This window comes from Acyrthosiphon pisum, chromosome X, assembly GCF_005508785.2.
Source record: "Acyrthosiphon pisum isolate AL4f chromosome X, pea_aphid_22Mar2018_4r6ur, whole genome shotgun sequence".
In the NCBI taxonomy this organism is placed as follows: Eukaryota; Metazoa; Arthropoda; class Insecta; order Hemiptera; family Aphididae; genus Acyrthosiphon; species Acyrthosiphon pisum.
In genome coordinates, this window is record NC_042493.1 from 72194276 (window position 1) to 72212695 (window position 18420).

The 18420-nt window shown below is 36.8% G+C and overlaps 1 protein-coding gene across 1 annotated transcript in view; it reads right to left on the minus strand.

Moving 5' to 3' along the window:
• Positions 1-497: 497 nt before the first annotated feature.
• LOC100167546 (cyclin D2-like) overlaps positions 498-18420 on the minus strand; it is a 56295-nt gene continuing 38372 nt past the window's right edge. The window contains exons 3-5 of the mRNA NM_001162284.2: positions 16916-17081; positions 2469-2605; positions 498-704 (exon numbers count right to left, since the gene is read on the minus strand). Of these exons, the coding sequence (NP_001155756.1) occupies positions 561-704; positions 2469-2605; positions 16916-17081 (447 nt within the window). The 3' untranslated portion in view covers positions 498-560. The remainder of the gene's footprint in view (positions 705-2468; positions 2606-16915; positions 17082-18420) is intronic.

Genomic DNA, 18420 nt, shown 5'->3' on the forward strand with positions numbered 1-18420 from the left:
GGATGGGTTTCTATGAAAATTTAATCTTTAGGTTTTGGATTATGTTGAGCTTTTTAATGAACATTGGTTTTAAGATATTATATGGTACATAAACAATCACCATTACACTGTTTAATATACCGGAGCTGCAGTGGATAATAATAATAATCTTATTATAATAACATTATATGTACGGAAACATGAAGCGTATTTTATTGCCTTCCCCATTAAAAAATAATAATAATAAAGTCAAAATAATCATAAAACCTAATCTTAAGACTACTAATCATCTTATTACAGTTTTTCTGAAAGTCAAAAATCTTACCATATGCGAGTACCTTAAACAGTATTATATAGGTATGCTAGAGCGTTTTATAAAAATTGTTGTTGTGTGTAAAAGTGTTAAATAAATGGACCGATGATTTATCACCGATTGATTTTGGAATAAGTGAAATTTTCTGAAGTGGATTACATAAAAATAATAATAATAAAATAAAATCGGAATAAAAATTGTTTTGTTTTTTTTTTCAGTGTTGTTTTTTCCCTCGTAAATATATTGTTTTGTAAGTCTGACGACGATCTTAAATCCAACAGTTTGTGTTGTCGTCCGACTCGGCAGTCTTGTCGTACGGCTTTTCGTACATTTGGTAATCCATTTCTTTACGCTGTCTCTTGTGGCTCTCGACCATTGCTTCGATTTGCTCTTGGCATGTCTTCAATTCCTCCTGGGGGAAAAAAAACGACCATCGCGCGATTAATGAAAAGCTCTACAAACGCATGTCAGTCGGGGGAGGGGAGGGTGATCTTTTAATCGTCAACCAACGTAGTGAAGGTGGTGGGGGCGCAGAACAAATGAAACGGATCGATAATTAATATCGCACTAGAATAAAATATTTCGGCGGTTTGGGACGTGTTGAACGCGAAGATTTAATAAATTCATATCGTCATCGGTGGCACGGACTTACCAGTAAACACCATTAGCGCGAAACACGAGGTCTGCAGGAAGAGTTATTATTATTCAGTGTATAATTTTAATTACATATCATTATATATGTCCGTATTACTATATTATAATCGAGTGTGTGTGGCGACGATTGGTGGGAGGGGAGAGCTCGAAATTTAAATATACGTGTAATGGCGACGAATTGCGACGGCGGCATGGCAAAAGCAGGATTGTGCTGTTAATTAACAACCGATTGAAGTCAAATGAAAACATCACACGCGGGCTGTGATAATGGCAATAATAATAATATTAATTATTATTTTTACTATTATAATTATACCGTCGTCGTATTGTAAATTATAATATGCATAACTGAGGCAATAGGTATATAGTTGATGATGTATGTTATGATGATATTATAATATTTCCGTTTGTTTGCTAAAACGAATGTTTAGTACACGGCAAACGACCATCGGACATTTAATATAATATATAGGTACCTTATACACGCACGAGCACGCGATTATCATTATAATTTACAAATCGTCGGGGAAGGAGGAATCTCGTATAATGTCAAACAGACACAAGATGTAAACATGATATTATTATGTTAAATCTAGAGGAAGAGATGAATTTTGGGGCGTACCCGTCTTATAAACTTGAGCAGTTATGCAAACTCTATTTGTGTCAATAGGCTGATTAGGGCGGTATCGGCGGATTACGGCAGCGTTATTGGTTAATATAAAGCATTACGATTTATATAGGTACCATAACCATCGACGTTGTATAAAAGTCATGAATCTATGAAGTTAACGCTAATTTTTTTTAATATTCGAATAGTATTATATAATTATTAATATAGGTAATTCAAAAGATTATAATTTTGAAGTTTCCTAATGTTATTTATTCCTTTCTTGAAGAGACAATGCATAATCGTAATTTGGCTGGTTTATTTGAGAGGTCAAGGGAGACAGTTGCGCCCCTACATTTTATAGTATGGGCAAAGATATTGTTTTGCCCCCTGGCTCAGTTACAATCTCTAATTTATTGAATGTTACAAAACTTCTTTTTTTAAAAAAAAAACATTTGAGATTGAATATTATTTTTCTGTGTGCATTTTAATTGCTAATTATATTTTAGTCTTAAAGTTCTCTATAATATTGATAGTATGTACTAACTTGATACTATATTTTAACTATTTTTATAATCTTACCAAACTTCAAGGACGCATGTATTATAAACGGATTTATTTTCGGCAATAATTTATTTCCTCGATTGAAGGATAGGCGTGTAATTTTTCTCTCCTACTATATTTTTAGAGACAATAGGCGAAAAAAATATATTATATTTCTCCCCACTCAAAAAAAAATTACTTTAAGTTACACAGACAAAATCGTCATAATATTATTGAATGTCACGTGTTTTCTTAAACATGTTTCTTACATTTATTTCACCTATATTATATTATTATAGTAGGTTCGTATGTTTTATCGCCCCCGTTTAGTGAACACACGATATTATAATATTATTGTTGAAAAACGCTTACCTTTTTAGAACCAGTGATGGCGTGCAGCTTAGTGAACAAGTCGTACTTGTAAATGGCCGCGTATTCCAGTCCATTGAGAGCAGCTGCGATGCTGGCCCCGGCGATCACGCTGGGCTTGTACGAGCAAAATTTATAGTCTGAAACACCGCAAACGACATACGTTAATATCATGATATATTAAAAATAATAATATAATATTGTGTACTGCAAGACCTCTATAGACTATATAGTAATGAAACACAAACACAATATTATTTTATAACGTTAGAATACAGACACAATATGGGATTATATACATTATTATTCTATACAATAAATTATGCAAATGCGCAGTGGGTACCCTTAGCATTAAGTATAATAATATTATTATACTATGATAATATTATAGTGTTTTGTAAACGTTAGTGGAAAAATAACGGAAAAGACTTAGATATTTCGCGGACGCCTTTACCGCGGATAGGAACTCATCGTCGAGGAATACATTTTGACAAACAATAAAATATAATGTAATATTATGTTTTCCTCTCACGTCACCCTTCGGCCGAAAACCTCTATTAAAAAATACGACGGAGACCTATACGAGACGACCGTGTACACGATAATATATTTTCAACGTTTTCGTATAATATACTTTATACTATTATAACGTTATTATTATTTATTATTATTACGTTATTATTATTGTTATTATTATCATTATTATTATACACTCAGCTATACCGAGACGCGGCGATGGTCGCGCGGCGCCCGGAGACATGATCGGCCGTCCTCCCCGCCGCAGCAGACCGCAAGAACAGACCCCCTCGCGCCCGTTTATTAACGGCGCTACTCCGGGGGGCACTCGGTAACGAGACGAGATGTTTAGATGTATAATAATATTGTTATTACGACGCGTATATACATTATTATTGTTATTAATATTATATATTGTGTGAGCGCGTGTGAGTGGACGCGATGTGGAAATCGACCGGTGCGTGTACAATATTTAAATATATTACATATCATATTTATAATACACTCGCGCCGTCGCCGTTGTTGTGTGCGCCATGTAATACAAGTGTTGTTTTTTCGGGGACTCGGACACAATCCGTCAGCGGCCGGTATACCTATTATGATCTTACATTATGTAAAATATGTAATACACGCCGTCGGAGATCTGCGCCGCTACAATAATAATGATGATACGATAATAGACGCGTGTGAGTACAACTACGTAAAATAATATATTACATGGAGCGGCGTCGAGTTTGTCGACGACAATAATAATAAAAAAAAAAAGAACTTGTCAGTGAAAAAAAAAAATGTGTACAGTTATGCATATGGTGTTGTGTGCAATGATACATATATCGGTCATAGGCGTATCTAGCGGATGGCGGAAGGGGCTTAAACCCAAAATATGTTCAAATGACAACATTATCAGATTGCTACTAGGGCACGGATGATTTGCTATACAACTTTTTAAAAAAGGCTTATTTTTGACTGATTTGTATCATATCGGATCATTCCCTAAACTTTTTAAAATGGTTCAAGTACGCGGGGTATAACATTGCCCGTTTGTTCAGTGACATGTGACAGTGGTCGTTTTCGGCTACCTATGCGAAGAATCAAAAATTGTCTCTAAGATAAACTCTATGTCTTAAGACGGGTTTTAGTACTTGGCAATTTATTTTGGCTAGATATTGTGAATATGGAAAGAGATATTGATTTAGACAAAAAGATTAGCCTTGCTAAGCCTTGTAGCTGGTAGGCTGAATAGAGCTTTAGATCTTATCGCGCGTCTTTTGAAGGAAATTTGCGAATTGCACGCGCACAGAATTTCGTCAGGATGAAATGCTGCGGGATCGGTGACAATGTAGTTTTTAGACTGTTGTTTTCACATTTCACTCCAATTCTCGTCAGAAAACGCACGCGCTTCGGGTCTATTCGGGATACACATACACACACACACACACACACACACACACACACATACACAAACATAGTCTAGACGCCCGGGGCCAAAGTGGTTCGGTCTCTCTCTCCTACACCGCGTCATCACTCACTCAAAGTAGCTCTCTCACTCTATATCCCTATCCCTCTCTTTTACACACAAACACTCTCTCTCTCTCTATTTCTTCCGTCGTATACGTGTATAATATATAATGCCGGTGGTCTAAATCATATGTTGCGCACCGCATTCTTCTCAACGACCGCTGCCGCCGCCACCACCACCGTCCTTTGTTTCGCCAACTCGATTTTTCTCCATGCTCGCGCGCGCTAGAGAGATCACACACACGCACGCGCACGCTCTCGGTAGGTCGCTCACTTGGGGATGTCGGGTACGTGACTGAATTTTTTGTATTAACGAAATATAAATAATTATATGAAATATGCGTCACGCCATAGGAGGGAGAAAAATATGTGCCTGTGATTACTTAATAAATCTCGACGATATGGGACCGCCGCCGAGTTAGTATATATATATATATGTGTGTGTGTGTATATATAATATAAAACAATGCGACACAGCGCCATAAATTTCCACGCAGACGCGCGAGCGTGCACCGGTACTGGTTAGTGGCAGAGTTGTAGTCGGTGGCGGTTGTGGTGGTGGTGGTCGTCGGTAACGGTGCAGTGGCGGTGCGACGGTGTTATGGTAGCGCATAGCGTTGGGAGCTGCCGCCGGACGAGAGATAAACGATCGAGAGAACGTCGTGTGACAACTGACAACCCCATGACAAGAGGGGAGGTGGTGACGTACCGCCGCGCCGTTCTCCTCCTCCAGCGAGACGGAGACATCATAATCGGCGGCGGCGACGGAATACCACCGATGAATCTCCGCCCTTATACCACTACTACTCCTCCTACCAACCACCCACCACCACTGATAGTATAATGCTCACGGGAAACGATACGTAATAATAATAATATTATATAGAGGTCGTCTTCTTCTCGTCGGTGGCGCAAAACAAATTAAAACCACCGCCACCACCACAGCCGCAATCATGATCGGGGAAAAAAACGAGCTTAGCAATAACAACTCGCCGTCCGTGTGCAGATCGTATACGGGAAAGAGAGAGTGAGATGGAGTGAGAGAGTGAGCCAAAAACGGATTCGAATGTGTGCTGTAGTGTTTGTTTTCTTATCGAGAGATCCAAGTGAAACCGCAATTCCGGACACTATATATATTGGGTAGGTACCTATACACGTCGTTTTGCTGTTGTTGCGTATATTATAATATATTGTATGGGTCGACGGGCAACGGTCAACCGGGCCCGGGGTACAAGTTTTTTCAGCGGCCATAGGCCGTTGGCCGGGTATATATTATCATTATAATATTATTATATACTTTTTAGGTATTTATTTTTTTTACTCGAATATTGCGCCGTACGCATTCTGTATGGCCATGGGATGATCAAACGATAGACGACGGTGCACACCGCCGCCTCTCTCGTCGGAGCGGTGTATAGGATAACCTACCTACCACTTTCCTATACCTAACCTAACTGTTGTGCGTATTATATAGGCGCAGGCAGGGGTCGTCTCGTTTACACGCGTCGTTTGGGCTAAAATATCGTCTCCCGGTTTCGTCCAAAAAAAGTCCGTACCGCATACCGCGTCGCCACACCAGCACCTCAGCCACCGTGTATTATAATATAATATATATATATATATTTATATTACCATATTATATCATGTATATCAACCACGACACCGCCGCCGCAGCCGTCTCGGATAGCCCGTGTATAGAGGCCAGTCACATAATTTCGTTGACTTTCGAAATATCGTTTCGCCGCGGTTCTCTTTGTACTTGTCCCGCGCGCGTAAACCGATTTCGTGAATGAAACGTTTGCATAATAATAATAATATGGTAAGCCCTAAACCGTATACCTCTACCTGTATACGTATATATAAACAATACATGTGCACCGACAGCTAATATTGAATATCCCGATATTGTATTTCACAAACGATTTGACCAGAATATTCCGGTCGTCGATTAATATCTAACTCTCGTCTCGGACGACAACAGGTGGGAGGGCGAATAATATTGTCTAATAACGTCGCGTTCGATTGTATTCCGATCGTTTCTCGTCGCAGTGTATACACTCGTCGACCGCATATATAATAGTATATTTTATAGAAATAATTAAATTCCTCGGGAACACCACCGAACGATGTTTTTTTACGCATGTCACGACACTGGTTCAGTTACCATTCGTGTACGTTGCTGATATGACGATCGTACATTATGCAAAGAGGCGGTGGAATTGTAGTAAGACCTGAGCTCAAAAAAAATAATTTAATTTACTCTTTGAATTCGACGCAATTCGAACAGCGTTTACGATGTGAAACGACGACTAGTCTTCGTGTTTTCGTATTTATTAGCTTTCGAATCATTTTTTTTATCTCGAAGCAAAATAATTTATGGCCTATAGGGTTTTAGCCTTCGGGGTTGTGATCGCATGATTATCTAAGATACTGTTAGCCACAAATGCACAGGGTTTGGTTACAGCAAAAAAACCTATAGTCTTGTGGTGGCAGGGTGCGCCATAAGAGGGTGGTTGGGTGGGAACGGTTGGGCGCGGAATGTTGAAGGACGATGGGGTCGACGGCGACGTAGTGGAGGGGGGCTGAGAACGACCTAGGGGAAAAGCGATCGTGCGCACATTCGTATAATAATAATAATTATATAACATAATAAATCCCATGCGTGGCCCCCGCTGCTGCTCTAAACCATGCGCAAACATCACGGACGGTTGTCGCAGTCAACCGGTGGGGAAACAACGGGTGGAGGGCGGTGGCACTACTGCATGGACGAAAAACGCACGTACACGGTAGATGAAAAAAAAAGGTCGTTAGCCAGGAAGAACAGAAAAAAGCACATCGAATAACACTTAAAATCGTACTGTCGTCGATATATATATTATACAATGACAAGCCCCTCCCATATACATCAATTAGCCCAATCCCGTGTACATGTTACGATGGACTATAAAACATATTATAATTGTGAGAGCGAAAATAATGAACTCACTCGTTCTCCCCAAAGGCCCCCCGAGGACGACGTCTGTCGGGCACGCGAAAATGTAAGCCCTTGCGCAAGCACGTCTAGTGTGTCTGTGTGTGGTTGGAAGTCGCCCTTGGACCCGTTGCCGCCACCGCATCGAATATATAACACAATGTAATACACAGACACAACACTGAGCCGCCAATCAAAATCGAGAGAAAACAACGAGCGACTCACGGTGGAGCTGTCAAGTCAGAGGACAACACACGCACGCACACGCAGTATTATTTTCATCGTGTTATTATTATTTTATGTATGTCAAAAGCGTATATTATTGGAGGCGCCAACTAGATCGTATTATCATTATTATTATATTTATTATTATTACGTGGTGCTATTGTGTTGTGTTTTGTGTTGTCCACGTCACGCGCATTGTATATAGGACAGTTAGTTCAGCTGGTTAGGCCGACCAACCTATGAAACATTTTTATGTACGTTTTACCTTTTTAGAGAGCACTGCACATACGTGGGGTGAGTTGACTAACGCAAACCTCGCAGCATAGTTCAATGAAAAAAATCTTCAAACTCAACATAATAGTTCAATACATTGTACCATCGAGAAGGAGGGGGGGGATTGTGGAGTAATATAAAACTTTATATAAATATAATATTTATCGAAATTATATAATATAGATGTATAATATTATATAAATAACAACTTATTTAAATTTTGCAAAACTCAAAAATACGATACCAAACCTCAAGCGAGTGCTTGATATATCACATGACATTCACAACATAATATTTATATCATACACACGGGTTTTAGTAGATAAAACTACATCTATAAAGATAATGTTAACCAAAATATGTACAAGAAAATCCGAATTCACTACATTGTAATGAACATGTGATGCGTTCGTGTTTTTCATATTTAATGTTGTTTTATAATGTCCAAAATAATGTAATATATTAGTGAATAGTGATCATTAAATGTTTACGTGTAAGGAATTTATTAAGATATATACACTGTTTTATTATGTAGTTGGTTCTAAAATATTTGATTATACTTTCTAGAATTTCATTATTTGATGTTTGAATATATTAATTTTGGTCGGAAAACCTTGAAGTTCGTCCAAACAACTTTTAGTTAATAGACATTACCGAAAACAGGAATGTTTTTATAGTTGTCCAGAAATACGATTCACTGATAACTGACCTGTGACATCGTAGGGTAGTGAGACGTAGCCTTCCAAAATGTGTACTTCCGTTTTAAATGTAACGTCTGATAAACTAAAATGCTTATCGCAATTAGACACGATAAAAAATAAGAAAAAAACCAAATAAAGTATGTAAACTGGAGATTTTACGGATAATAATCAGAGACGAATGATAACAGTATTTACGACAAATGCCGACAGTATAATCCCATAATATCTTTCTAGTATATATATTATATCATAAATTCTTTCCCGAGGGCCCCCACACATAAAAATGTACACATTTTATTATGATATACTCTTGTAATAAAATACACATGTAAGAGGCTCTCGCTTGAATGTTATTAGTATTTTATTGGTCACATTTTTGTGATATTACCTTGTAACCAGCACCGTCTTTGATATACAATTATACGCTTTATTTAAATTCGACACGAAATTTTTTTTTTTTATAAATTGTTAATAATAATAAAACACAAAAAAAAAACCAAGAGAATGCCTTCCGAGATATTTCTAAACGATTAAATGTGAACGGCAATATATATTTATCCAGGTTGTCCCTGATAATTTGGCGTTTCGGGTCTGGGTCATTTTACCTGCAATTCAACCCAGATAATAATTGGGTTAAGAGTATATTTGCAGTCATCACGGACGGGAAAAGTATTTGCAATAAAAAAAAAAAATCAATAAAAAAAATTGTTTCGTTGGACTAATATAGTTTTTTTTTGTAGATTATTGACGTGTATACATATCTATTATGTATAAAAATGTTTTCAAAAATTATGATTACCAAAGAACATTATAAAACATGGAATGTCTTCTGTCGATCAGAATTCAATATCAATATAATATAATACTGGGTAAATAACTGAAACAACCAAAAACGTGTTCACTAAAAATTATACCTCAGAATTATAATATTTTAAATTGATAATTAAAAAGCTAATCTCGGCATGTGTTTGGTTAAATTCACACATTCCTGTATATTTTTTTTATACGCACATAAAATTCAATACGTACATAATGAATAATTAACAATGACTACCGTTTTTTTCTGTGTCAATTTTACCCACACAGACGAATGGAATTAAATCAATGTGCTGATATTGGATTTGGAAAAAGGACCATTCGGGTTTTATTTAGCCAACTATACATAATTGTTAGTGTGGTACAGATATGATTAAAAACGATTGTCAAACGATCGTTATGCCATTGATTATAAATACTTGACTAAATGGTTTTGCGCCGGACTCAATATTGCGCTATTCATATAGAACCTAATAAAGTATATCATACAAATTGCATTTGCCTTATTTCTCGCCATGCGAATAAATAAATAAATAAATGAGCGTATAATTTATAGTAAGTACCTAGGTATAATGTAGCATTAGGTTATTGTCGAAAGTATGATAAAAAATTACAGACGATATTTTGTATACGACTTGAAAATACTGTCTCATGAAATTTCTTCGGGCCGTGTTTCTGTACAAACACACAACACATTATAAACATAAATACGGTGTGGTCGCAATGTTATAATATGTGGTGAGAATGTCAGTAGGTTTTCCACAAGATATCATTACGTGACCGCCATTTTGTTTTTGAGAGACATCCAAGGGGGTTGTAACGAGGCGGCAATGTGAAACCGTTGCACCGAGCGCAATAGTAATAGTAAGATATAAGTAGGTAGTACAATGCAACGCTAACAAGTTATTATTATGCAACGCACAAATCCTGTAAAAACAAGCGAATGTTTACGTTGAGCGTGCGTGTAAGAAGAAAAAAAGTGATATCACGACTTTTTTTTCGAAAGAGACCTTGAAGGGACCATAATATAATATATTATATTATGGTACTTTAGGTAAAGGTATCCACCAACTCCCGGACGTCTGGAATGTCAACAAAACCTGAACCCCGTTCAAGGACTATAGGTTTCCGAACAATGCCACCACACTGTCTCGACTATTTTCAGAAGTCCACCGTCGGCTGGCTATATTAGATCGCATTCCAATTTATCGGTAATTGTACGTGTGGCTTTTTTTTCATCTTCTTTTTCATTATATAATGCATGCGTATATACTAGATATTATTATTATATATATACGTACAATGTATTTATTAAAACCGAAAAGGAGAAACTAGTTGCCCGGACATCGCTACTGCGCCAGTGTCAACGTACTTTGCTTTATTATACGTAATTGACCCTCTTTAGATGTATAATCATATTATGGTATAAATAGTATATAATACTTAGGTATATATACATTTAATGTATTAATTACTAAAACGAATGATGTCGATCATAAATAATTTTGAATATATTATAATAATATATTATATACATGTATAGTGTATACGAATGTAGAGGTCCGACATTTGATAATAATTCAGTAGGTATAATAAAGTTGTCATGTGTGCAACAATGAATTAATATGTTGATAGTCAAAACTAACTATTAGGTATATTATTACCTCATTGGGAAATAACTTGAAAAATATTTAGTACCCCATTTACAAATCATGTGTAGATACTAAAAAAAAAAATTCCTGACGTCAAATATTTTAATTCTGGGTCTGAAAAGTTTAATAGGTTGAAAATGTCTATATGTAATAATGAAACGTTGTATATTTTTTACAGGACCGTTTTGTCAAACATATAATAAATATATATATACAAACACGACTAAAACGTATCAACAACTCAATTGATGTAAGAGGAACCACGGTTGTTCGACGCATACATAGGTTTTATAATATCCCTAAGCTCGTATTGTCATACCGTTATAAAATATAAACTCAATAACAATAAGACGAAACAAGTTATTAAATTAAACTATAATATAATATTACTTATGCAGTTTAAAATAATAAATTGTATGCGCGCGCGTGTGCATTTATTATATATGTATTATGTATATATATTATATAGGTATTATACCGGGCGTTATCCGAGCACAAACACCTTTAGCCGGCCAGATAATAATCCTGGGAAATAAAAACGGATAATAATTAACACGAATAAAATTAATATTCATAGTATAATAATGCCGGAGAGACCACCTCGGTCGCGGCTCCATATACGCGTAGTATACGTAATATTATTACTGTACCTCGTACAGGCGCGGAGTTGCGGGGCGGCCGCGTTTGATGCCATCAGCATGTGATGTGTGTGCCGCCGGGGTAAGACGACACACACACACACACACACACATGAGATAACGACAACGTGTGACAAAATAGAACGCGTCTACCGCCGACGACAACCCGAGAGAGTGTATTTTGTGGTCGGCAGCTCTCTCTGGGTACATATTATTATTATTATAATATTGTGATAGCGGGAATCACACGCAGACACGACTACCGAAATACCGCGTGGTAAGCGACAAAAACGGATCGACGGAGTCCATATTATTATGTTGTGATGATATTCTGAAATCCAAATCGTCAATGGACGGACGTGTCTGTCGAGCGAACAGAGTCAATAGTGTAAAATAAACAAACGTCGTTGTCGTCAAAGTGAAAAAAAGCGGCGCACGAAGGTTTATTATAATCGTTATAGCTGCGCAGCAATGCAGAGGTATACCTACAACTACAGCCGGTTAGTGATTGACAAACATATAGGTATATAATATTTATACGAGTGTTATGTTATTCAAAACCTTTATGGGAAAAAAATATAAAACGTGGATAATGTAAAAATTATAACCGTCGCTTTTGAGTAAAAAATATTTTAATATGGATTATCCGAGTATTAAGTAATATTATTTTTATTGACCAGACAGGAACCGGAGACGACAACCATTTAATTTACGCCGCTGCTATTGCAAGGCCCGATTACGTATTTCAGTTTGAAAATTATTTTTTAAATAGCTAACGTCAAAAGCGATGTTATTATTATATTTATTGAGCGGTTTTTTATCCACGCGATGCGATATAAGCCGAAAACTGATGTGAAAACTTGTGTCTGATAATAGATCGGAAATGGTAACATTAAAACGATACAGCATTATGATCTATGCACTATATGTATTTCGTAAAATGGGACCTCCTCAACCAGTCAACAAACCGGTTGGCGTCGAAAAACCGACGAAATGTCATTAAGTATTTTTTTTTTTTACCGTGACGAACAGAAGAAAAAAAAATCGACGGGCCACGAGCGACGGCGTCGACGAGCATTCAGCTCGATTTTACGGTTTTTCACTAGGCCCCACACGGACGTGCGTTGCTGCTGCCGCTGATACGACATACGACGACACAATATCACATAAAAACCGTGCAACGAGCACATATGTTGGCCGGGCAAAGATATTCCCAAGATGACACGTTGTATGTATATAATGCGCACATAAAACCGTTGTATGCGTACGGTGCAGCAACACATGTACGAGCGGAGAAAGACATCGGAGACCGTACTGTATGTTGTTATATATTATAATATATTATGAACAAAAAATTGAAACAAAAAAATATTTAAAAAAAAAAGCAGAAAAAAAGTTGAATATTATAGCGCAGTTACTCGGGTTTATTATTTTTTTCACCCTCCCGCTAATCGAAAGCGCCTGTTCGTACAACATAAGAGACGTATAAGAATCGCTGCTGCATTTATCTGTGTCTCACTATTTCTCTCTCTTTCGACGAATCCAAATACTGTTTGTAAAAGCCATAAAAAAAAAATTCAAGGCGTTCTCATTGAAATGCCGGGGCCTATACACATCCTCCATTCATTATTGTAAGTATTAACGATGAACGGCAGTAACAGCGAGGGATGAATATTTTTTTGTATATGTTACGACATTTACACACACACAGAGACACGAGCACACGCACGCACGTCGGATGACCCTGCATCATTGAACCAGTCATCGTCGTCGTCGTTGTCGCTGCATACAGCCTATATGTGCGACGCGTCTCGTCTCCTAGCTAATACTAGTTCCCAACGGAGAAGAAAAAAATAATAACATAATGACGCCTCCACAACCCTTATTTTTGTTTATATCCAAGTTGTTTGACCTTGCGGACAGATAATGAAGAACAAACCACCCGAAGAATTGTCGGTCGCACAAGTAGTTTCCGGTTAATAATGTAAACACAAACCACAATATATTATTCCACCGCCGCCATGTATCTATATTCTATGTATTTACGTCATATTATATACACGGTTTTATGGGAGGCCTGAATAATATTATATTTTCGAAATTAACATTTTTCACGTGTTATACACATTTCCTAGGGACATGACCGTATATTACAAAATAATATACGCAGTACACATAGCAAGGACGCGTTACGAGCACGACGACCGTTGAAATTATAATTTAAGGGGTGACGAGCGCGGGGTGTGTGGCATATAAAATCAAAACCATGACATTAAAACACAACTTACATAACCATCGCCGATACAATTATTTTAAGTACGCTTAAAGTGTTCATAAACGTTCAGAACGAATGTTAAGTGCGTTGTATCAACGATGATGCCTTGTGCGTGCGTGCTAGCGTATTAACGCCCGTCGCATCGCCGCCTAGTATTGTCTTGAAAATGTTTTATTGACACTTTTTGAGGTTACGTAAATTATTTTTTTTACATTTAGTATTATAACGACGACAGAGCAGTCCACAATATATATATAATACACACGCACGTACACACACACACACACACACACACACACACACACTGCAGGTATATACCGTGGCACTGCTGCAGTGGCAGCAATAAGCACATCAAAACGTTCGCAAAATGTGTAACAAATTGCAATCGGCAGCGGCCGCGTCGGCGACTTAATCGGTGGGAATAAGTATATAATATTTTGTAGATGGTGCGAATATGATACATACGCGTGCAGGAGGGAATGGAGGTGGTGGAAATAATAGTAATAATAACCATCATAATAATGTCGTCGTTATTATTACTATTTTTATTAAAAATCATTATCGTAAAAAAGAAAACCATATTTCATTCGGCACATTTCCTTTGAGATTGTTCCGTGGCGTTTTCTACGAAGTAATCGCATATAGACGTGCGAGACAATGAGACGCGTTTCGGACGATGCGAACGGCAGCGGCGGTTAGTACCTACACATAATAATATATCAGCTATATAATATAATGTGTACGATGGGACCACCTCTATACACGGATAAATGTCGTCGTGCAGCAAGAATCAGCCGCCTGCGATTATTTTTTTTTTATCATCATTATTTATCGTTTTTATTACGACGTGCGCTATATCGACCGTGCGAATCCGGCCAAGGATTAATATTGAAAATACGGTCCACCGGAGACGACGCGGACATCGTCTGATAATATATAATAATATCGCCGATCGCGTCTTTCTGCATGATAATGTATAATATAATACACCAAAAGGACGGAAACTTCGTTCGCACGCCGAAATCGTATGATAATATCGGCTGTGAATAGATAATATTGTAATCGTCGTGAATGCGCGGCACCGAAAAAAATGAAAAAAAAAAGCGTAGTGTTTACCTATGTTCTGATATCTATTATAATATCGTCGGCTATATTATTATAATGCGGTTGGAGCAGCATTCACAATTATTATTAAGCACATAAATAATTAATAACGAAATGCCGCTGCTCTAGCTGACTCGCTTACGGCGGGGGATGGATCTCGAACGCGACGAAACAACTCGACACGTTCACACGCCGTCCCACGATTCCCTTTGTACGACCACCGCTCCATCGACTTTATAATATTATATAGGCATTATTATTATTCTTTGTTAAATTTTGGTACATATATAATTATATGCAACGGCGATGGTCTTTGGTATATAATTTTGTCGTTTTATTTATTAATTACTATGTTACCACTATCGTGGAGTGGAGGTAACAGCCGTCACACGATTACAATATTTGAATTTTCATTAATTGTTTAGCGTCAAGCGAATCCTAGAGTACAAATCCGAAACCCTTATGCAGAGTTTTTATTCAACTCACATTATACCCACACAAACGCACTTGATGCCGAGATTTTTCCGAGATAAGATTGCAAGCACGGTTTGAACTACCACCATGCCATCGTAAACCGGTCCCTCCACATCATACTACCGCGTTGCAAGAAACCAAATAAGGTGGAGATAATCGAGTAAACGTATATTATACATATGCATAATACTCGTGCGTGCCTTTATTATATAAATAAATAAAATATAATTATTATTTCCTTCGAAATATTTATAATTCACTTGAAACGATAATCTCGTTTAAGGTTAAAAAAAAACTAAAAAAATTGAAATCCAACAAAATATATTTCGGGAAGGCTCGGGAACAACTGGAGAAGTCAAAAACACTTAATATAGTATGAATGTATGATGTAAACCCACGGACTTGGTACATTCGTGTGGCTCGGATTAGGTAAGTTCTCACAAAAAACAAATGATTCCAATATAAAATGAAAGTCCTCACACAAGTTCATAAAAAAGCACCTATAATACGTAAGCTTCTGCATGGAAATAAAAAACTGTTACGAAAGTTACTACAAAAGACAAAAAATCAGAAACGTAAATTCTCACACACAAAATTAAATGCATTACTTTAGGTACCTACCGTTGTATATTACGTAATATTAAGCCAGATCCATCTTAATTCAGATGTTTTTAAACCTGTAAGTAATGAATAGTTTCTAAACTATTTTAAACAAATACGCATATTAAAATAAGAACCAGCGAATTGTACAGAATGATTAAAAAATAAATTAAAGATATAGGAATAAAAAAAAACTAATAACACAGCATGACTATGTCAAGTGACTGAACTTTCGCAATAAGCTAAATAATATTGTATTTTGTATTAAATTATTATCTATAGATATCTATTATTATGTATAAATAAAATCAATAGCTAAATGATTTTTGAATCTACAACTTACAAAAATTGCTGGATTGAATGCATTTAGAATCAAGATGACAAACAAATTTAATCACACCAACCACATCATTATACAAGTCCCCAGTCCTAAGTATGATTTAAAGTGGTATGTGGAAATTAGTTTTAATTTAAATGGCATGAATCAAATTATTATATAAATATATAATGCATATAATGACAATTTATTTTTGTTAGATTTTCTTATACTCTCACCCCCTTTTAGAAATCCTAGGTACGCCACTGTACACAGCATATCAATTGCGATATAATATCGTGGTGTACCTACATTACGTATATAATATGTAGCAAAATTAATTAAATATGTGTATTATTGATAAGACTTACCTCTGGAGCACATGCCGATGAACGTTCCGCAGTGTTTGATAACAACGTCAACGAATGGCTTGGCGGTGTCCATGTGCAGTCTTTTAAGTATATACCATAGGAAGTCGTGAGCCGTGATCGCGGACACGTCCCATTTCAAGATGCTCAACAGGAGTAGCTCCCACATCTGTAAGCCAAACGACGGTCTTATAGCTTATACAATGTTTATACACACATATTAATAATAATAATAATAATGGTAGTAATAATAATCAATTAACCAGACATTTGACGACTACAACGAATTACGGCCAACAGAGTTCCCATCGTCATCACCGCGCGGTCGTCGTTACCGCTGCGGCAACAGGCGGTTGCCGACCAGCGGAGTCGGTGGTATGCAGGGAAACGTTTATAATAATATATACGTTCGTTCGACTACACTGTACTATAGCACACCCCGCCGGGTGCACACATAAATCACATACCGTTTAATAACATTTTTTTTCTATAAGCCCAATTATTAATGTAGGTACATTATACTCATTACCGTCCCGTAAGAGAGAAAATTATCGTTGCATATAACATAATAAAACAACGGGTGATACATATAGGCGTTCAACAGTGTGTATGATGGTCGTGGGGAGGAAGGAGGGTATATTGACGTTTCAAAAGTCAAATTCGTTTCAAACCGAACACTTGTAACATTAAATATAATAATGTTATATAATTCTCTCACATTTTTTACTTCGATTCTATTCAACCGTATACCGAGAATTCGAAAATAGCTGCGACCCCTAACACCGGTCGGCGTGCTGTGTGTGGAATGATGTACAATAAAATATACGCGAGAAGAGACCCTCTCGAGACCTACCCGACATCACTTACAAACGGATGCTGTCCGTGTGTATATTATGTTCTTCTCGAGAGTCGGGACAACGAATTCGATTCAAGACCAAACCAGGAAATAATAAATAAAATTACATTATGAAATACAATGTTACAACGACCGTCGCGGAGGAGGTTTCGTTATGTGGTTCTTTTGTGTTACACGTTTCCCGCGAAGATAATATAATATGATATGATATACAGATGCAGTGCGCCGGTTTTACTATGCTTGCACGGCGTTCCGTATAGACAATTTAAGTGCTTTCAAGAGCCTGCATTTTTGACGGGTTCTCTTTTCACCGGCTACAATAATGATTATTATTATCAACGTGTGACGTGATGATATTACTATATTTTTATTTTTGTTCTTGCGCGGACAATGAACACCACTACGGTGAAAACAATAATTTCATTCATATAAGAAAACGATTGTAATAATACATTACATACAAAAAAAAAATAAATATAATTAATAAATGTTATTTAGTTTGATATTTTTCAACGTTGAACTACACATTGTTTATCTAAAAAAATATCGTGGGCTTTGTGTTCATTATTATAATATAATCTAATTTATGCCGTTCCGAAGAAAACTGAGTGTAGAGGAAACATATATTTGGTCACATAAATTACTAATAAAT